Consider the following 22,549-nt stretch of genomic DNA (forward strand, 5'->3'; position numbering starts at 1 on the left):
TCCCCTCGAACTTCAAGTTTCCTCAATGACATTTTGAAACTCTCCAGTGACCGATGAAAACCTTGAGCTTTATCTTTTGCCCATCTCCATTACCAAAGCAGATAAGTGCTTCCGTAGCAATTAGGTTTGTCCAATCACAGTTTGATGCGAGAGTTAAGGTTCAAAAACAACTCGGATATGCTAAAGCCAAAAAAAGACTCAAATTGCTGGGGCCAAGGGTCACTCATTTAACCACTGTACGGTTTGTGTTTTGAAGTCACCCCCATCTGGGACACATGGTGTCCAACTACATATAACAGTTCCTTGCTGTTCAAACCTGAATAGTTTTGTCTAAGGATGCATGGGGAAACCAAATGCTTCAGTGGCCCATCTGGCATCAGTGTGCAGTTTGTCTTGTGGCAGCCAGGAGCTTACAGCAAGTGTTCAAATTCACTGAAAAAGCAGTCCCTCTCAAACAGGTTCCTACTCCTGGTAAAGAAAATGAGCCCTTGTGATTCCAGTGTACAACAGCTGAGGAACAGTGCCAGTCTCGCTTTGTCACAAATACCTTTGTTCCGACTGAGGTCTATCCGTGATGGGGGTGGTCTCTGAATTTCGTGTTGGTGAGGTTACTGATCAGGGGCAAAGATCTTCATTTCGACCAATGCAAAGAGGTTCGGTCTGCTCTGCCACTAAAGCTCCTGTCCGGCACCAAGGGGACATTATTCAGCACCAATAAGAAAAGCATGCATAACGCACCCCCTCTAAACCGCAGCGCCTCACTGTGGGTCACGCACTAATCACAATAAGTGGTCCTCAGCTACTGTACAGAAAAAAAAAACTCACCAAAAACAGTGCATGGCTATTCTCATGGCAACATTTATGCAAGTGTTTTGTTAATCAGCAGCTGGTTTGAGGGGGGGGCAGCTGGAGTGAAAAGCTTGAAAACATACTTTTCACCATGAAATTCTTCCGAAAAAAAGTTACGTTTGACTTTTGCAGAGCTCATGAGGCTTATTGCTGGTTTTGATTTATTGGTCCTACACAACACTTACTGCTATGGTGGTCTTTTCTTGACCGAGGCACTATTACCATCTATAGTGCTTTTTATGTCATCATTAGTGCCATCTGAGCACGCAAGTTCCGTGCAACCAGTTTGCTCTTAAAAGCTTGATTTAAAATAGATTCTTTAGTGTTTGCACAGCAATGCTACTATGTAGATCCACAGTCCAAGGAATTGATTTGTTTTACTTTGGAATTGTCCACACCCTGCCCCTTCCAAATACATTCAGTGATTAGTTGCACTTAAGAGGCAGGGTAGAAAAACAAGAATGTATAGATCTGCAATACCATAATCAGATTTATTTTTACTGTCTACTACACAAAGCTGTTTAGCCATTTTTTGGGAATGTGATAAATACACCTTTTATCAACCATGTTTTCTGGATGTTTAATGGGTCAGCCCACCCTCCTCATACAAGGCACACCAATAATTCCTGGAATATTTGTGAAATTTGTGCGACATCGATTACCTACCAATGAAAAGAACAAGTTACTTACCTTTAACAACAATTTATCTGGTAGAGAGACTTTCTAGTTAAAGATTCCATACCTTACGATTGCCCCCAGATGTCAGACTTGATCTGGAGATTCTCTCCCCCCCCACCCCCCTTGAGCAGTGCTCCTGTGTGCCATCAGGTGGTGTTGGTTGACTCCCTGTCCATTGTTGCAGTTGTATATAGGTGCCACCCTGGCACGCCACAGCAGAGATGAAAGACAGATAACCCTTAAGAGTGCCCAAAGCAGTCTCCTGCTGGGCAAGAGTACAAACATAAGAACCTCAGAAAGAGGTGCAGAAAGGGGATCAGACTTGTTGGTACACCATGCACAAATTTATTCATACAGGTGTATACTGTTTTGGTGGAGGGACACCTAGCTGCCAAGATATTAGACTTCAGGCAGAAGGTGACAAAAGTTAACTGCCACCAGCCAATCACCATGCTGCTGGGACAGAACATCCTCCCGAAGAGGCAGTCCGAGTGGAGGATCCCTGGCCATACTCAAAAGCTCAGGATATACTTTGTGCCCAGTCGAGAGCCACATGAGTTATTTGTGCCCGGTCATCCTTGATCTTCGAACTTTGGGCAGAAGTGGTATTGGCAGAAAGGAGTATAGGAGGCCTGAGTTCCACTCAAGATGAAAAGCATCTCAGCGAGTGCTGCCTTGGAAACACCAACGTGCAAAACGGTTGACTGCTTTCTCTGCGGGGGCAAAAAGATCTAACCAAGGATCTCCCCACTGCAGAAAGAGACCTTTCACCACCTCCGGATGGAGATGCCATTCATGATCAACCATGCATGGACAACTGAGTTAATCTGCTCTGGTGTCGAGAGCCCACCATATGTTGAACCACCAGCAATATGCCCTGATGTTCTAGCCATGTGAGGCGGCGCAGGGCCTCTTCACAAAGGGTCCATGACCCTGCTTGTTGCAGTACCACATGGCAGTGGTGTTGTCCGTGAACACCTGCACCACTTTCCCCTTGAGAGGGAAGGAATGCTTTAAATACAAAGCCTGATTGCCCTGAGCCCCCAGAATACTGATGGAGCCTGGACTCCACAGACCAGATTCTGGATCTCTGCCTCCCCCATGTGGCCACCTCATCCCAGGAGTGAAGCATCTGTCACTACTGTCATATCTGGATGGGGAAGGGAGAATGATCTGCCTCCAACCCAATTATGGTTTCAAAGCCACCACTGCAGGTCTCAGTTCCCTCAAAATCTGGACCTTATCAGATTCCCCTGATGCTACACCTTCCGGAACTTCAGGTTCCACTGCCGAGCCTGCATATGCCATCTGGCATGTGTGACCAGCAGGATGCAGGAGGCCATGAGGCCCAGCAGTCAGTCATCATCAAAACCCAGGACAGAGGCTGAAATATCAGTATCACAGCCTGAATATCTTGGACTTGCCGCTCGGATGATAGGCCTGAAACTGCAGTGTCCACAACAGCTCAGATAAAAGGAGTCTGAGAGGGAGTCAGGTGTGGCTTTGGGAAGTTTATAGTGAACCCCAGCAACTTGCAGGAGGTCTTCTGTAATATGGAAGTGGGAGACTACAGCCTGGGGGGGTGGTGGGGGCACCTTCAACAGCCAGTGATCAAGGTAGGGAAAGACAAACCCCAAGCCAGTGCAGATAAGCTGCGACTACCGCAATCATCTTTGTGAACACCCTAGGGCCGAGGTCTTCAATCTGGGGGTCGCAACCCCCATGGGGGCCACGGAGACATGGGCAGGGGGTCGCACATTTCCCCCAGCCTCACTTCATCCCATCATTAAAATGCCTCAGCTGAACTTTGATTTACTGAGTCTCCTGTGCTGTGAAATAAAGCCACACAGACAGCTAAAAACACTTTTGTGCCAGGGTGCCTGCTTTCTGAATGAAGTTGCTCTGCGACTGTAAAGGATGCTTGGGTGCCAGTTCTTGGCTTTAAATGATTGAGTCACTCAAAGCTTTATTATGACAAACATTTACTCTTTATGAGTGGTAGTGCAGAGTGAACAACTGTATTGTGAAATGTGAGATTTTAATTGTAATTTTATTTATATAGCGCTTACTTCACCTGGAGGTGTTGAAGGGACAGCTATTAAATATATCATTACATATGCTCTGGTATTAATTAAATCTACATTTTGGAAGCACCGTTTTATCTTAAACCTTTTTGTTGTGGCCTATCTTATACTGTGTGTAATGCAAGTATAAAATAATGCTTACATATTCACAGTGCTTTCTGTCACAGGCTGTGACCTTGTGGCGCTAAAAATACACAAGTTGCTATTTTCCACTGCACCGAACAAGATTTAATTCTGTTGCTCTTCGGATACCCAGAGACCTCTGCAGTGCACTTACTAATAGAGGTTTCATAATGCACTACAGTGCATCTCATTTAAGCTGGCTGTTATTTTACATGTAGCTACCTGATGGTGAACGACTTAAAAAAAACCTTACAGAATATTTTGAGACTTATTTATGAGAGGCTTGCACTGTCAGAGCATCACTTTTAATGACACTCCGACAACACAAGCCTCTCAATCATACGTATGAGGTGACGCACAGCCACCCTGCGTGGCTTTGAATGGTCTTATAGATATGGAGTATGTCAAAGCAGTGCAAGCCGCTGCGTTGCCTTACTCTGCGACAAGGAGGCCTTCCATGGTCATTGTAGTGGGTTTTCCCATGCAACACCAATGGATTTTGACGCTGCCCCAGATTTACAAAATCATGTAAACTGGAGCAGTGCCAAAACTGTACGCCTCCCCAGAGCAGGCATAATGAGGAGAAATGTTTTAATTTCTCCTAGTTTTTCCTCTTTCCATGTGTGTTGCATTCTGCCGCACACATAGAAAGAGGAAAATGCCTCTGGATTGTTTTTTGCAGGAAGGTGCCCCTTTCTGCACAAAACAATCCTGCCTTCGTTGGTGATAGGCAGCAATTTGTGCACAACACAAGGGGAATGGACAAAGCACTGTATTTCATAAATACAGTCTATTCCTGCCCTTTTATATTGCTGTAGGGCAGTGCCAGAAGACTTGGGCTACTGCCCTATGCCAATTCCTCATATATTTGGACCTTTGTTTTTAGCCACACCTTTGACCACACCCCCACACTACTGACCTTTGGTTTGCTAAACACTGTTTAATATTATTTCCTCACCGTAAAAATGATTTGCTGTGGGAATTGGAGACGTTTATGATTGTCAATGATGAGGGGTACCAGGTTCTAGAAATTTTAGTCAGAGGGGGGTCCTTACACCTAAAACATTTTGAGAGGGGGTCCCGGCATCAAATAGTTTGAAGACCTCTGCCCTAGGGGCTCTGGATAAGGCCAAAGGGGACCTACCATGCAAGTAACATCTGTGGACAGGTAGGACTGGAATGTGAGAGTATGTATCCTGCAAGTCTAAGGCTACCCTCCAATCTCCAGGGCAGATAGGACATGAGCCTGAGTGAGCGTTTTGAACTTCTCCTTTCTGAGGAAGAGATTGAGGGACCAGATGAAGAGTTGCTGAGCTGCCGGGGACCAGGAAGGTCCAAGGAGGCTCAACCCAAGCAGGGGAGTCCCAGGTGACCTTCAGCCGTGAGGAGAGTCTGAAGACAAGAATGCAGCCCCCACAGGCAGCAGGCACAGGAGTCGCATGGAAGCCCACTCAGCACAACCTGGAGAGTCCCAAGTCATTGGAACAGCAGGCAGGCGACTGCTTTGCAGGGACGAGTGCTGAAGGCCGACTCCTTCACTCAAAGGGAGATACCTTCTCGCTTCTTGTGCAGACTGAAGACTCGTTACCTTCAGAGGATGCACAGCCAGGGAAATATTGCAGTTGCTGAAAGGAGCCAGAGAAACAATGTTGCAAAGCAGAGTCACTGGTGGAGTTGCAGATTGTCAGTTCCTGGAGGGTCCAGTTGCAGTCCCAGTGGCCAGAAGATGAAGTAAGATGCAGAGGAGTTCTGCTGGAATATTGCACGTCGAATCTGAAGACCCACCCTGGAGGGATACCCTAAATAGCCCAGGAAGGGGAGTTGGTCACCTAGCATGGTGACCAATTATCAGGAGGGGGCTGAGATGTCACCTGCCTGACCTGGCCACTCAGATGCTCCCAGGGGCCTCTGCCCACCTTCGATTCAAGATGGCAGAATCAAGTGGCCACCTGGAGGAGCGATGGGCACCACTCCTGGGGTGGTGATGGACAGGGGAGTGATTACACCCCTTTCTATTGTCCAGTTTTGTGCCAGAGCAAGGATCGGGGGTCCCTGGACTGGTACAAACTGGTTTATGCAAGTAGGGCACCACATGTGCCCTTCAAAGCATACCGTGGCTTAGGGAGGCAACCCCTCCCAAGCCATGTAACACCTATTTTCAAAGGGAGAGGGGGTTGTTTCCCTCTCCCAAAGGAAATCATTTGTTCTGCCTTCCTCTGCTTGAGCAGGCTAACCAGCAGGAGGGCAGAAACCAGTCTGTGGGGTGGCAGCAGAGCAGGCTGCCTGGATAATCCCAGCAAACTGGTAGGAGCAATGCTGGGAGTCCTCTAAGGAGCCCTCACAGTGCATGGAATCATACAATCAATACTGGCAACAGTATTGGAGTATGATTCAGACATGTTGATGCCCAGGTTCGGCGTTACCATTATGTAGCTGGACACAAGTAGTGATGAGGCGCACGGCCTCGTAAGACCCAGAAGCAGGCCACGGGGGCAAAGGCCTAGAGCATAGATGCTGCTCCTGCATATCATCTGAGCAACAGGGTGAAGCCGAAGAAAGTTTTTTTTAGGCTTCTTGTGACCCCACATGGACCTACAATTTGGAGTGGGACGAGTGGTGATAGATCCGCAAGAGGTCTCTTGAGCTTCCTTTCGAACGAGACCAGGAGCAACAAAGCTGAGCGCCAGGCCACAATGAGCTTTAGGAACCACTCCCCCAAAGCCTTTGGGTTCATGGCCTGGCACTCCGAGCACAACTTCAGGTTGTGGTCCAGACAGTACAAGCACACGGGGTGTGGATAAGTCACCGACATGCGGTGACAGGAGTCACACTGCTTAAATCCAGTCTTCGGGGTGACATTTTGACGCACCAGGTGGTCAAACTTTACACAAAATGACGAAAAGTCAGTCAAAAAGCAACTAAGGGTAGCTCTTTCTCCAGATCGGCGTGTTGGCTGGCGCTAAAAGAAAAGAACTGACATCAGTGTGCTTGGGTGACACCTATATACATTCGCGACATCACGGAGACCATGATGCTAATGACTGACATGGAGTTAACCAACGCCACCTGACGGTGCGCATGTATACTGCTCAAAGAAATAATCTCCAGATCCAGTCTGACGCCTGCGGAAAATTCAAAGGTAAGGAATCTGCAACTTGAAGTCTATCAGACTGATGAATAAAACAAAAAAACAGGAATAAAAAAAAAAAAAAAAGAAACTGTCATTGAGCATGGTAATGAATTTGATTTTGCATAATGTAAAGCCAGAACAGAAGTGATAGCAAGGATGGATAAAGTGGAAGGAGATGTTGGAGTAGAAAGATGAACAGCCTATGGGAGATAGAATCAAACAGTGTTAGTGTAAAATGCAGAAATTCAAACGTTGGCCCACTTGCCTCAAAAACATTTATAAACCAGCCTTTGAATACATCTGGATTGTGTGGCTAAGCTTTTATTTTTTTTTGTTAAATAACAGATACAGTATGATCCAATTGTTAACATTTCCCATGAAGAAAGATTTGAGCTACACAAAGGACTTCAAAAATGTAAAAGCGTTTAAAACAGAACCGCTTAAAAATTGTTTTTTTTACATAAAACCTTAGCATAAAAGTAACAAGCAGGCCATCACAAAGAATATACTCAAATCGCATGGGCAGCACTTAAATTCTGGCAAAGTAAAATTCCATAATTCTTTTGGCAGACCATTAAATACATGAGAATTCAAAGGTTTGACCCATAGCGAAGGACTTTTAAAAGGCACATAAAATCCAAGTAAAATGAACGCTCGGCATATATACAGACGCAACTCGAACCACAGTCCAAGCTCAAGATGGTGACCTCCCACATAACTGTCAAACTGTGCATTATTTCAATATGAAATAACTAATCGTCCAGCACATAGTTCGGGTTAACTACTAAGTAGGGGTCACTTTCTGTTATTTCCATCTCTTCCGTATCACCTTTCAGTCCACTCTGAGTGAGTTCAATCAGAATGTGATCCTGCAACAAACAAAAATAACTCATTTAAAATATTTTAAGGGCAAGATAAAAAATTCCTCATCAAATAAGGCCTAAAAGAATGTCAATCCCCGTCCTCTTCTGTGTGCATCATTGTGCGCATTAGGGGAATAAATTACCATTTGGAACAAAAGAACTGCAAAGGAATTACAAGTGGACTGTATTACAAAAGCAGACAGCCCACAAATAGGAGGTAGAACTGCATTGAGGCTTTAGTGTCTCACCTATGTAGAGCCTTCAAAAGCAAAAGATTAAATTAACACTTTCCGCTTGAAACTCAAATTCGCCCCACCTACTAACTGGAAAACTATGAAAAATCGGACTATCTTCCTGGTGAAACAGACATAAAGAAGAGTGCATCTTTGTGGTATTTGACAGATTCAAGTATTTGGTGTTCCAGTTTCCCATAGAGAAACAATTGCAGGGCCTTTATAAAAAAAAGTGTCATTTGCTTTCCGGCACTAGAAAAGTTATCATTTAGTTTATTCCAAACAGTCCTCCAACTCCTCAAACGGGCCATGGAAACAATGTTTGGTCACAGGAAGTTACTCAGAAATACACGTCTGGTGCGATACTGTGAAGAGGGACACTTGGTGGTTAATGAATGCTTGAGTCATACAAAACCATACTACTACTCAAACGATGAGAAACGCATTAAATGCCAGCTTAAATATTTGAGAAGCCAGATCAATAAAGCCTGCTTTCCATTCATAGACCTTCATTCAAAGTGGATAGAAAATAAGCGTCAAAATGACATTTTGCAATGTGCCAATTAAGATACCGCCTGAATTATTCTGCTACACAAAAGGAGCCCAAGGCAAAAATTAATTTTTGGAAAAAGCTATCACCACTTAGATGCGTCTACAAAGCCTTAAAAATGCAAGTGCAAACTAACTTTTACCTTCTATGTACTACTATAAGCAGGTAAAATTTTGTCAAACTGTAATTACATTTCATTTAGCACTTACTAACTAGAAGCGGCGTTGAAGCGCTTTTGGAAGGGAGCACACTATGGACTGGGACGATTAGAGACTGGGGCCTCGTTTATATGCTGGCGTATGTGTATACTCCTTAGCGCTGGCGACGGAGTACACATACCACCAACATAATGGTCCACCTGCAAGACAGATGCAGGCAGACCATAGGCTAAGATATGGCAGCGACTATACCGCCATAGCCAAACCACCGGCAACCTGACAGAAATGGATGTCTGCCCACCGAATGAAGATGGGCGGACTTTTTTTTTTTAAACTGTTAGTCACCTTTAATGGTAATGAGGGCCTCGTCATGAGAGATGGCACCCATGGTGGAGGGGAGAATTACACTTTATTTTCAAAACAAATATCCCATTACGGAATTTTCTTTTTTTAGATAAAGAAAACTCGTGTGTAGGGCTGTCAATGCTAATTCATTATAAATGACAACCTATATGATGGTAATTTATAAATGTGGTGGGCGGTCCCTCTGATGGAACAAGGCGCCGCCTGCCCACAATTAGATCAGGCCCATTATCAGAGATCCGAGATTAATTTGCCATGCTGTGTATCAGGCAGTTGACTGCGTTTAAGGTAGCTTTGAGACCATACGTTCGGGATACCTGCAACGTTAGCCATGAACAAATTATGCTGTTTACCACAACTAATCCCAAGATGAAAGTTGGCTAAAATAGTCATGCAATCAGCAGTTTACTTACATCGTTTTAAGCACCCAAGATTTAGCCATGACTCCTACAATGTCACATGAATCATAGTGGTCATGAGTGTGTTCTATAGGTTACGTATAGTTGTCAGTGTTCATACAGTATGTCAGGTAGGCAATTACAGTGTTGGTTCTTTGCACTTTGTCTTGCAAATTTTCATGTCAAAAGGTCATGCAATGGCAGTGCACTACATGTTAGGGCAAGTTAAGGTAATGCACAAGATGCCTCTTGGGCTGATGTATGCAAAATATCTTATTGCATTTCGTGATGGTGGGCCTTACTCAGTTGAGCCTAAGCAGATAAGCCATCTATTACGGCGATTACGAAGTCTCGGTCTCCGATGTAATTGCCTTATGCTGGTTAGTGCTAGACTAAGCAGATTAGCAACAATTACAACCGAAGCTGCTTCAAGCAATCATTGTGGATAACGTGTCTAGTTTTGTGTAGGAAGTTGGCTCTGTATGTGCTATTTCAAAGTAAGGAATATCATGCACAGAGTCCAAGGGTTCCCCTTAGAGGTAAAATAGTGGTAAAAAGAGATAATACTAATGCTCTATTTTGTGGTAGTGTGGTCGAGCAGTAGGCTTATCCAAGGAGTAGTGTTAAGCATTTGTTGTACATACACAGACAATAAATGAGGTACACACACTCAGACAAATCCAGCCAATAGGTTTTGTTATAGAAAAATATCTTTTCTTAGTTTATTTTAAGAACCACAGGTTCAAATTTAACATGTAATATCTTGTTTGAAAGGTATTGCAGGTAAGTACATTAGGAACTTTGAATCATTTCAATTGCATGTATACTTTTCAAGTTATTCACAAATAGCTATTTTAAAAGTGGACACTTAGTGCAATTTTCACAGTTCCTGGGGGAGGTAAGTTTTTGTTAGTTTTACCAGGTAAGTAAGACACTTACAGGGTTCAGTTCTTGGTCCAAGGTAGCCCACCGTTGGGGGTTCAGAGCAACCCCAAAGTTACCACACCAGCAGCTCAGGTGCAGAGTTCAAAGTGGTGCCCAAAACGCATAGGCTTCAATGGAGAGAAGGGGGTGCCCCGGTTCCAGTCTGCCAGCAGGTAAGTACCCGCGTCTTCGGAGGGCAGACCAGGGGGGTTTTGTAGGGCACCGGGGGGGGGGGGGACACAAGATAGCACAGAAAGTACACCCTCAGCAGCGCGGGGGCGGCCGGGTGCAGTGTGCAAACAAGCGTCGGGTTTCCTTCAGTTTTCAATGGGAGACCAAGGGGTCTCTTCAGCGATGCAGGCAGGCAAGGGGGGGGGGTCCTCGGGGTAGCCACCACCTGGGCAAGGGAGAGGGCCTCCTGGGGGTCACTCCTGCACAGAAGTTCCGTTTCTTTAGGGGCTGCGGGTGCAGGGTCTTTTCCAGCCGTCGGGAAATGGAGTTCAGACAGTCGCGGTCAGGGGGAGCCTGGGGATTCCCTCTGCAGGCGTCGCTGTGGGGGCTCAGGGGGGACAACTTTGGTTACTCACAGTCGTAGAGTCGCCGGAGGGTCCTCCCTGAGTTGGTTGTTCTCCACCAGTCGAGTCTGGGTCGCCGGGTGCAGTGTTGCAAGTCTCACGCTTCTTGCGGGGAGTTGCAGGGGTCTTTAAAGCTGCTCCTTTGGATAAAGGTGGTCTTTTTGGAGCAGGTCCGCTGTCCTCTGGAGTTTCTTGTCGAAGCAGGGCAGTCCTCAGAGGATTCAGAGGTCGCTGGTCCCTTTGGAAGGCGTCGCTGGAGCAGAGTTCTTTGGAAGGCAGGAGACAGGCCGGTGAGTTTCTGGAGCCAAGGCAGTTGTTGTCTTCTGGTCTTCCTCTGCAGGGGTTTTCAGCTAGGCAGTCCTTCTTGTAGTTGCAGGAATCTAATTTTCTAGGGTTCAGGGTAGCCCTTAAATACTAAATTTAAGGGCGTGTTTAGGTCTGGGGGGTTAGTAGCCAATGGCTACTAGCCCTGAGGGTGGGTACACCCTCTTTGTGCCTCCTCCCAAGGGGAGGGGGTCACATCCCTAATCCTATTGGGGGAATCCTCCATCTGCAAGCGTTCTTTCCCTAAACCTGTACTTTTGTATCCACAATTGGCACACCCTGGCATCCAGATAAGTCCCTTGTAAATGGTACCCCTGGTACCAAGGGCCCTGATGCCAAGGAAGGTCTAAGGGCTGCAGCATATCTTATGCCACCCTGGAGACCCCTCACTCAGCACAGACACCCTGCTTGCCAGGGTGTGTGTGCTGGTGAGAACAAAACGAGTAAGTCGACATGGCACTCTCCTCGGGGTGCCATGCCAGCTTCTCACTGCCTATGCAGGTATAGATAAGTCACCCCTCTAGCAGGCCTTACAGTCCTAAGGCAGGGTGCACTATACCATAGGTGAGGGCACCAGTGCATGAGCACTGTGCCCCTACAGTGTCTAAGCAATACCTTAAGACATTGTAAGTGCAGGGTAGCCATAAGAGTATATGGTCTGGGAGTCTGTTTTACACAAACTCCACAGCACCATAATGGCTACACTGAAAACTGGGAAGTTTTGTATCAAACTTCTCAGCACAATAAATGCACACTGATGCCAGTGTACATTTTATTGTAAAATACACCCCAGAGGGCACCTTAGAGGTGCCCCCTGAAACCATAACCAACTATCTGTGTAGGCTGACTGGTTCCAGCAGCCTGCCACACTAGAGACATGTTGCTGGCCCCATGGGGAGAGTGCCTTTGTCACTCTGAGGCCAGTAACAAAGCCTGCACTGGGTGGAGATGCTAACACCTCCCCCAGGCAGGAGCTGTCACACCTGGCGGTGAGCCTCAAAGGCTCACCCCTTTGTGCCAGCACCGCAGGACACTCCAGCTAGTGGAGTTGCCCGCCCCCTCCGGCCCCGGCCCCCACTTTTGGCGGCAAGGCCGGAGAAAATAATGAGAAAAACAAGGAGTCACTGGCCAGTCAGGACAGCCCCTAAGGTGTCCTGAGCTGAAGTGACTCCAACTTTTAGAAATCCTCCATCTTGCAGATGGAGGATTCCCCCAATAGGATTAGGGATGTGACCCCCCTCCCCTTGGGAGGAGGCACAAAGAGGGTTTACCCACCCTCAGGGCTAGTAGCCATTGGCTACTAACCCCCCAGACCTAAACACGCCCTTAAATTTAGTATTTAAGGGCGTCCCTGAACCTAAGAATTTAGATTCCTGAAACTACAAGAAGAAGAAGACTGCTGAGCTGAAAAACCCCTGCAGAGGAAGAACAGAAGACATCAACTGCTTTGGCCCCAGTCCTACCGGCCTGTCTCCTGCCTTCCAAAGAACCCTGCTCCAGCGACGCTTTCCAAGGGACCAGCGACCTCTGAATCCTCTGAGGACTGCCCTGCTTCAAGAAAGACAAGAAACTCCTGAGGACAGCGGCACTGCTCCAAAAGAACTGCAACTTTGTTTCAAGGAGCAGACTTAAAGACCCCTGCAACTCCCCGCAAGAAGCGTGAGACTTGCAACACTGGACCCGGCGACCCTGACTCGACTGGTGGAGAACCAACACCTCAGGGAGGACCCTCCGGCGACTCAGAGACCGTGAGTGTAGGAAGTTGGCTCTGTATGTGCTATTTCAAAGTAAGGAATAGCATGCACAGAGTCCAAGGGTTCCCCTTAGAGGTAAAATAGTGGTAAAAATAGATAATACTAATGCTCTATTTTGTGGTAGTGTGGTCGAGCAGTAGGCTTATCCAAGGAGTAGTGTTAAGCATTTGTTGTACATACACATAGACAATAAATGAGGTACACACACTCAGAGACAAATCCAGCCAATAGGTTTTTATATAGAAAAATATCTTTTCTTAGTTTATTTTAAGAACCACAGGTTCAAATTCTACATGTAATATCTCATTCGAAAGGTATTGCAGGTAAGTACTTTAGGAACTTCAAATCATCAAATTGCATGTATACTTTTCAAGTTATTGACAAATAGCTGTTTTAAAAGTGGACACTTAGTGCAATTTTCACAGTTCCTAGGGGAGGTAAGTTTTGATTAGTTTTACCAGGTAAGTACGACACTTACAGGGTTCAGTTCTTGGTCCAAGGTAGCCCACCGTTGGGGGTTCAGAGCAACCCCAAAGTCACCACACCAGCAGCTCAGGGCCGGTCAGGTGCAGAGTTCAAAGTGGTGCCCAAAACACATAGGCTAGAATGGAGAGAAGGGGGTGCCCCGGTTCCGGTCTGCTTGCAGGTAAGTACCCGCGTCTTCGGAGGGTAGACCAGGGGGGTTTTGTAGGGCACCGGGGGGGGACACAAGTCCACACAGAAATTTCACCCTCAGCAGCGCGGGGGCGGCCGGGTGCAGTGTAGAAACAAGCGTCGGGTTTTCAATGTTAGTCTATGAGAGATCTCGGGATCTCTTCAGCGCTGCAGGCAAGGGGGGGATTCCTCGGGGAAACCTCCACTTGGGCAAGGGAGAGGGACTCCTGGGGGTCACTTCTTCAGTGAAAGTCCGGTCCTTCAGGTCCTGGGGGCTGCGGGTGCAGGGTCTCTCCCAGGCGTCGGGACTTTAGGTTCAAAGAGTCGCGGTCAGGGGAAGCCTCGGGATTCCCTCTGCAGGCGGCGCTGTGGGGGCTCAGGGGGGACAGGTTTTGGTACTCACAGTATCAGAGTAGTCCTGGGGTCCCTCCTGAGGTGTTGGATCGCCACCAGCCGCGTCGGGGTCGCCGGGTGCAGTGTTGCAAGTCTCACGCTTCTTGCGGGGAGCTTGCAGGGTTCTTTAAAGCTGCTGGAAACAAAGTTGCAGCTTTTCTTGGAGCAGGTCCGCTGTCCTCGGGAGTTTCTTGTCTTTTCGAAGCAGGGGCAGTCCTCAGAGGATGTCGAGGTCGCTGGTCCCTTCGGAAGGCGTCGCTGGAGCAGGATCTTTGGAAGGCAGGAGACAGGCCGGTGAGTTTCTGGAGCCAAGGCAGTTGTCGTCTTCTGGTCTTCCGCTGCAGGGGTTTTCAGCTGGGCAGTCCTTCTTCTTGTTGCAGGAATCTAATTTTCTAGGGTTCAGGGTAGCCCTTAAATACTAAATTTAAGGGCGTGTTTAGGTCTGGGGGGTTAGTAGCCAATGGCTACTAGCCCTGAGGGTGGGTACACCCTCTTTGTGCCTCCTCCCAAGGGGAGGGGGTCACAATCCTAACCCTATTGGGGGAATCCTCCATCTGCAAGATGGAGGATTTCTAAAAGTTAGAGTCAGCTCAGGACACCTTAGGGGCTGTCCTGACTGGCCAGTGACTCCTCCTTGTTATTCTCATTATTTTCTCCGGCCTTGCCGCCAAAAGTGGGGCCTGGCCGGAGGGGGCGGGCAACTCCACTAGCTGGAGTGTCCTGCTGGGTTGGCACAAAGGAGGTGAGCCTTTGAGGCTCACCGCCAGGTGTGACAATTCCTGCCTGGGAGAGGTGTTAGCATCTCCACCCAGTGCAGGCTTTGTTACTGGCCTCAGAGTGACAAAGGCACTCTCCCCATGGGGCCAGCAACATGTCTCGGTTTGTGGCAGGCTGCTAGAACTAGTCAGCCTACACAGATAGTCGGTTAAGTTTCAGGGGGCACCTCTAAGGTGCCCTCTGTGGTGTATTTTACAATAAAAGGTACACTGGCATCAGTGTGCATTTATTGTGCTGAGAAGTTTGATACCAAACTTCCCAGTTTTCAGTGTAGCCATTATGGTGCTGTGGAGTTCGTGTTTGACAGACTCCCAGACCATATACTCTTATGGCTACCCTGCACTTACAATGTCTAAGGTTTTGTTTAGACACTGTAGGGGTACCATGCTCATGCACTGGTACCCTCACCTATGGTATAGTGCACCCTGCCTTAGGGCTGTAAGGCCTGCTAGAGGGGTGTCTTACCTATACTGCATAGGCAGTGAGAGGCTGGCATGGCACCCTGAGGGGAGTGCCATGTCGACTTACTCGTTTTGTCCTCACTAGCACACACAAGCTGGCAAGCAGTGTGTCTGTGCTGAGTGAGAGGTCTCCAGGGTGGCATAAGACATGCTGCATCCCTTAGAGACCTTCCTTGGCATCAGGGCCCTTGGTACTAGAAGTACCAGTTACAAGGGACTTATCTGGATGCCAGGGTCTGCCAATTGTGGATACAAAAGTACAGGTTAGGGAAAGAACACTGGTGCTGGGGCCTGGTTAGCAGGCCTCAGCACACTTTCAATTGTAAACATAGCATCAGCAAAGGCAAAAAGTCAGGGGGCAACCATGCCAAGGAGGCATTTCCTTACACAACCCCCCTCCAAACGAAAGAGGATGAGACTAACCTTTCCCAAGAGAGTCTTCATTTTCTAAGTGGAAGAACCTGGAAAGGCCATCTGCATTGGCATGGGCAGTCCCAGGTCTGTGTTCCACTATAAAGTCCATTCCCTGTAGGGAGATGGACCACCTCAACAGTTTAGGATTTTCACCTTTCATTTGCATCAGCCATTTGAGAGGTCTGTGGTCGGTTTGAACTAGGAAGTGAGTCCCAAAGAGGTATGGTCTCAGCTTCTTCAGGGACCAAACCACAGCAAAGGCCTCCCTCTCAATGGCACTCCAACGCTGCTCCCTGGGGAGTAACCTCCTGCTAATGAAAGCAACAGGCTGGTCAAGGCCATCATCGTTTGTTTGGGACAAAACTGCCCCTATCCCATGTTCAGAGGCATCAGTCTGCACAATGAACTGCTTAGAATAATCTGGAGCTTTGAGAACTGGTGCTGAGCACATTGCCTGTTTCAGGGTGTCAAAGGCCTGTTGGCAGTCCACAGTCCAGTTCACTTTCTTGGGCATTTTCTTGGAGGTGAGCTCAGTGAGGGCTGTCACAATGGATCCATATCCCTTCACAAACCTCCTGTAGTACCCAGTCAAGCCAAGGAATGCCCTGACTTGAGTCTGGGTTTTTGGAGCTACCCAGTCCAGAATAGTCTGGATCTTGGGTTGGAGTGGCTGAACTTGGCCTCCACCTACAAGGTGTCCCAAGTAAACCACAGTTCCCTGCCCTATCTGGCATTTGGATGCCTTGATAGAGAGGCCTGCAGATTGCAGAGCCTTCAAAACCTTCCTCAGGTGGACCAGGTGATCCTGCCAGGTGGAGCTAAAGACAGCAATATCATCAAGATAAGCTGTGCTAAAGGACTCCAAGCCAGCAAGGACTTGATTCACCAACCTTTGGAAGGTGGCAGGGGCATTCTTTAAACCAAAGGGCATAACAGTAAACTGATAATGCCCATCAGGTGTGGAGAATGCTGTCTTTTCTTTTGCTCCAGGTGCCATTTTTATTTGCCAGTACCCTGCTGTCAAGTCAAAGGTACTTAGGAATTTGGCAGCACCTAATTTATCAATGAGCTCATCAGCTCTTGGAATTGGATGAGCATCTGTCTTGGTGACAGAATTGAGCCCTCTGTAGTCCACACAAAACCTCATCTCTTTCTTTCCATCTGTGGTGTGAGGTTTGGGGACTAAGACCACTGGGCTAGCCCAGGGGCTGTCAGAGCGCTCAATGACTCCCAATTCCAGCATCTTGTGGACTTCCACCTTGATGCTTTCCTTAACATGGTCAGACTGTCTAAAGATTTTGTTCTTGACAGGCATGCTGTCTCCTGTGTCCACATCATGGGTACACAGGTGTGTCTGACCAGGGGTTAAGGAGAAGAGTTCAGGAAACTGTTGTAGGACTCTCCTACAATCAGCTTGCTGTTGGCCAGAGAGGGTGTCTGAGTAGATCACTCCATCTACTGTACCATCTTTTGGGTCTGATGACAGAAGATCAGGGAGAGGTTCACTCTCTGCCTCCTGATCCTCATCTGTTACCATCAACAGATTGACATCAGCCCTGTCGTGGAAGAGCTTAAGGCGGTTTACATGGATCACCCTTTTGGGGCTCCTGCTTGTGCCCAGGTCCACCAAGTAGGTGACCTGACTCTTCCTCTCTAGTACTGGGTAAGGGCCACTCCATTTGTCCTGGAGTGCCCTGGGAGCCACAGGCTCCAGAACCCAGACCTTCTGCCCTGGTTGGAACTCAACCAGTGCAGCCTTTTGGTCATACCAAAACTTCTGGAGCTGTTGGCTGGCCTCAAGGTTTTTGGTTGCCTTTTCCATGTACTCTGCCATTCTAGAGCGAAGGCCAAGTACATAGTCCACTATGTCCTGTTTAGGCTCATGGAGAGGTCTCTCCCAGCCTTCTTTAACAAGGGCAAGTGGTCCCCTTACAGGATGACCAAACAGAAGTTCAAAGGGTGAGAACCCTACTCCCTTCTGTGGTACCTCCCTGTAAGCGAAAAGCAGACATGGCAGGAGGACATCCCATCTCCTTTTGAGTTTTTCTGGGAGCCCCATGATCATGCCCTTTAATGTCTTGTTGAATCTCTCAACCAAGCCATTAGTTTGTGGATGGTATGGTGTAGTGAATTTATAAGTCACTCCACACTCATTCCACATGTGCTTTAGGTATGCTGACATGAAGTTGGTACCTCGGTCAGACACCACCTCCTTAGGGAAACCCACTCTGGTAAAGATACCAATGAGGGCCTTGGCTACTGCAGGGGCAGTAGTTGACCTAAGGGGAATAGCTTCAGGATACCTGGTAGCATGATCCACTACTACCAGGATATACATATTTCCTGAGGCTGTGGGAGGTTCCAGTGGACCAACTATGTCCACACCCACTCTTTCAAAGGGCACCCCCACCACTGGAAGTGGAATGAGGGGGGCCTTTGGATGCCCACCTGTCTTACCACTGGCTTGACAGGTGGGGCAGGAGAGGCAAAACTCCTTAACCATGCTGGACATATTGGGCCAGTAGAAGTGGTTGACTAACCTCTCCCACGTCTTGGTTTGTCCCAAATGTCCAGCAAGGGGAATGTCATGGGCCAATGTTAGGATGAACTCTCTGAACAGCTGAGGCACTACCACTCTCCTAGTGGCACCAGGTTTGGGGTCTCTGGCCTCAGTGTACAGGAGCCCATCTTCCCAATAGACCCTATGTGTTCCATTTTTCTTGCCTTTGGACTCTTCAGCAGCTTGCTGCCTAAGGCCTTCAAGAGAGGGACAGGTTTCTTGTCCCTTACACAGTTCTTCCCTTGAGGGTCCCCCTGGGCCTAAGAGCTCAACCTGATAAGGTTCAAGTTCCAAAGGCTCAGTTCCCTCAGAGGGCAGAACTTCTTCCTGAGAAGAGAGGTTCCCTTTCTTTTGCTGTGTTGCAGTTGGTTTCCCAACTGACTTTCCTGTTCTCTTGGTAGGCTGGGCCATTTTTCCAGACTCCAGCTCTACTTTTTCACCCTGTGCCTTGCATTGTGCTCTCGTTTTCACACACACCAGTTCAGGGATACCCAGCATGGCTGCATGGGTTTTTAGCTCTACCTCAGCCCATGCTGAGGACTCCAGGTCATTTCCAAGCAGACAGTCCACTGGGATATTTGAGGAGACCACCACCTGTTTCAGGCCATTGACCCCTCCCCATTCTAAAGTAACCATTGCCATGGGATGTACTTTTCTCTGATTGTCAGCGTTGGTGACTGTAAGTTTTTCCAGTCAGGTATTGGCCAGGGGAAACCAGTTTCTCTGTCACCATGGTGACACTGGCACCTGTATCCCTCAGGCCCTCTATTCTAGTCCCATTAATTAAGAGTTGCTGTCTGTATTTTTGCATGTTAGGCGGCCAGACAGCTAGTGTGGCTAAATCCACCCCACCCTCAGAAACTAGAGTAGCTTCAGTGTGGACCCTGATTTGCTCTGGGCACACTGTTGATCCCACTTGGAGACTAGCCATACCAGTGTTACCTGGATGGGAGTTTGGAGTGGAACCTTTCTTGGGACAGGCCTTGTCTCCAGTTTGGTGTCCATGCTGTTTACAGCTATGACACCAGGCCTTTTTGGGATCAAAGTTTTTACCCTTGTACCCATTGTTTTGTGAAGAGGCTCTGGGCCCACCCTCCTGTGCAGGTTTTTGGGGGCCTGTAGAAGACTCTTTACTATTTTTAGTTTTGGTTGTCTCATCACCCTTCTGCTGGGGAGTCTTTGTGACCCCTTTCTTTTGGTCACCCCCTGTTGAAGTCTTGGACACCCTTGTCTTGACCCAATGGTCCGCCTTCTTTCCCAATTCTTGGGGAGAAATTGGTCCTAGGTCTACCAGATGCTGATGCAGTTTATCATTGAAACAATTACTTAACAGGTGTTCTTTCACAAATAAATTGTACAGCCCATCATAATTACTTACACCACTGCCTTGAATCCAACCATCTAGTGTTTTCACTGAGTAGTCAACAAAGTCAACCCAGGTCTGGCTCGAGGATTTTTGAGCCCCCCTGAACCTAATCCTGTACTCCTCAGTGGAGAATCCAAAGCCCTCAATCAGGGTACCCTTCATGAGGTCATAAGATTCTGCATCTTGTCCAGAGAGTGTGAGGAGTCTATCCCTACACTTTCCTGTGAACATTTCCCAAAGGAGAGCACCCCAGTGAGATCTGTTCACTTTTCTGGTTACACAAGCCCTCTCAAAAGCTGTGAACCATTTGGTGATGTCATCACCATCTTCATATTTAGTTACAATCCCTTTAGGGATTTTCAACATGTCAGGAGAATCTCTGACCCTATTTATGTTGCTGCCACCATTGATGGGTCCTAGGCCCATCTCTTGTCTTTCCCTCTCTATGGCTAGGATCTGTCTTTCCAAAGCCAATCTTTTGGCCATCCTGGCTAACTGGATGTCCTCTTCACTGGAGTTATCCTCAGTGATTTCAGAGTTGTTGGTCCCTCCTGTGAGGGAACCAGCATCTCTGACTATTATTTGTGGAGTCAGGGCTTGAGAAGCCCTGCTCTCCCTAAGTAGGACTGGAGGGGGGGAATTTCCCTCCAAGTCACTATCTTCATCCTCCGAGTTGCCATCCTCAGAGGGGTTGGCCTTTTCAAACTCTGCCAAAAGCTCCTGGAGCTGTACTTTGGTAGGTTTGGGGCCCATTGCTATTTTCTTTAGTTTACAGAGTGACCTTAGCTCTCTCATCTGTAGATGGAGGTAAGGTGTGGTGTCGAGTTCCACCACATTCACATCTGTGCTAGACATTATGCTTCTAAAAGTTGGAATACTTTTTAAGAAACTAAAACTGGTTCTAGAATCTAATTCAAACTTTTACAAACTTTTAAACTCTAAAAGAAATGCTAAACAGGGACTTAACACATAAGGCCCTAGCAGGACTTTTAAGAATTTAGAAAACTTTTCAAATTGCAAAAATCAATTTCTAATGACAATTTTGGAATTTGTCGTGTGATCAGGTATTGGCTGAGTAGTCCAGCAAATGCAAAGTCTTGTACCCCACCGCTGATCCACCAATGTAGGAAGTTGGCTCTGTATGTGCTATTTCAAAGTAAGGAATAGCATGCACAGAGTCCAAGGGTTCCCCTTAGAGGTAAAATAGTGGTAAAAATAGATAATACTAATGCTCTATTTTGTGGTAGTGTGGTCGAGCAGTAGGCTTATCCAAGGAGTAGTGTTAAGCATTTGTTGTACATACACATAGACAATAAATGAGGTACACACACTCAGAGACAAATCCAGCCAATAGGTTTTTATATAGAAAAATATCTTTTCTTAGTTTATTTTAAGAACCACAGGTTCAAATTCTACATGTAATATCTCATTCGAAAGGTATTGCAGGTAAGTACTTTAGGAACTTCAAATCATCAAATTGCATGTATACTTTTCAAGTTATTGACAAATAGCTGTTTTAAAAGTGGACACTTAGTGCAATTTTCACAGTTCCTAGGGGAGGTAAGTTTTGATTAGTTTTACCAGGTAAGTACGACACTTACAGGGTTCAGTTCTTGGTCCAAGGTAGCCCACCGTTGGGGGTTCAGAGCAACCCCAAAGTCACCACACCAGCAGCTCAGGGCCGGTCAGGTGCAGAGTTCAAAGTGGTGCCCAAAACACATAGGCTAGAATGGAGAGAAGGGGGTGCCCCGGTTCCGGTCTGCTTGCAGGTAAGTACCCGCGTCTTCGGAGGGTAGACCAGGGGGGTTTTGTAGGGCACCGGGGGGGGACACAAGTCCACACAGAAATTTCACCCTCAGCAGCGCGGGGGCGGCCGGGTGCAGTGTAGAAACAAGCGTCGGGTTTTCAATGTTAGTCTATGAGAGATCTCGGGATCTCTTCAGCGCTGCAGGCAGGCAAGGGGGGGATTCCTCGGGGAAACCTCCACTTGGGCAAGGGAGAGGGACTCCTGGGGGTCACTTCTTCAGTGAAAGTCCGGTCCTTCAGGTCCTGGGGGCTGCGGGTGCAGGGTCTCTCCCAGGCGTCGGGACTTTAGGTTCAAAGAGTCGCGGTCAGGGGAAGCCTCGGGATTCCCTCTGCAGGCGGCGCTGTGGGGGCTCAGGGGGGACAGGTTTTGGTACTCACAGTATCAGAGTAGTCCTGGGGTCCCTCCTGAGGTGTTGGATCGCCACCAGCCGCGTCGGGGTCGCCGGGTGCAGTGTTGCAAGTCTCACGCTTCTTGCGGGGAGCTTGCAGGGTTCTTTAAAGCTGCTGGAAACAAAGTTGCAGCTTTTCTTGGAGCAGGTCCGCTGTCCTCGGGAGTTTCTTGTCTTTTCGAAGCAGGGGCAGTCCTCAGAGGATGTCGAGGTCGCTGGTCCCTTCGGAAGGCGTCGCTGGAGCAGGATCTTTGGAAGGCAGGAGACAGGCCGGTGAGTTTCTGGAGCCAAGGCAGTTGTCGTCTTCTGGTCTTCCGCTGCAGGGGTTTTCAGCTGGGCAGTCCTTCTTCTTGTTGCAGGAATCTAATTTTCTAGGGTTCAGGGTAGCCCTTAAATACTAAATTTAAGGGCGTGTTTAGGTCTGGGGGGTTAGTAGCCAATGGCTACTAGCCCTGAGGGTGGGTACACCCTCTTTGTGCCTCCTCCCAAGGGGAGGGGGTCACAATCCTAACCCTATTGGGGGAATCCTCCATCTGCAAGATGGAGGATTTCTAAAAGTTAGAGTCACCTCAGCTCAGGACACCTTAGGGGCTGTCCTGACTGGCCAGTGACTCCTCCTTGTTATTCTCATTATTTTCTCCGGCCTTGCCGCCAAAAGTGGGGCCTGGCCGGAGGGGGCGGGCAACTCCACTAGCTGGAGTGTCCTGCTGGGTTGGCACAAAG

The 22,549-nt window shown here is 47.9% G+C and overlaps 1 protein-coding gene across 1 annotated transcript in view; it reads right to left on the minus strand.

The window, feature by feature from the left end:
* Nucleotides 1–7,169: 7,169 nt before the first annotated feature.
* Nucleotides 7,170–22,549, minus strand: part of MCM6 (minichromosome maintenance complex component 6) — a 74,154-nt gene continuing 58,774 nt past the window's right edge. The window contains exon 17 of the mRNA XM_069225075.1: nt 7,170–7,733. Coding sequence (XP_069081176.1) covers nt 7,617–7,733 — 117 coding nt within the window. The 3' untranslated portion in view covers nt 7,170–7,616. The remainder of the gene's footprint in view (nt 7,734–22,549) is intronic.

The sequence above is a fragment of the Pleurodeles waltl genome, chromosome 3_1 (assembly GCF_031143425.1).
Source record: "Pleurodeles waltl isolate 20211129_DDA chromosome 3_1, aPleWal1.hap1.20221129, whole genome shotgun sequence".
Taxonomy (NCBI): Eukaryota; Metazoa; Chordata; class Amphibia; order Caudata; family Salamandridae; genus Pleurodeles; species Pleurodeles waltl.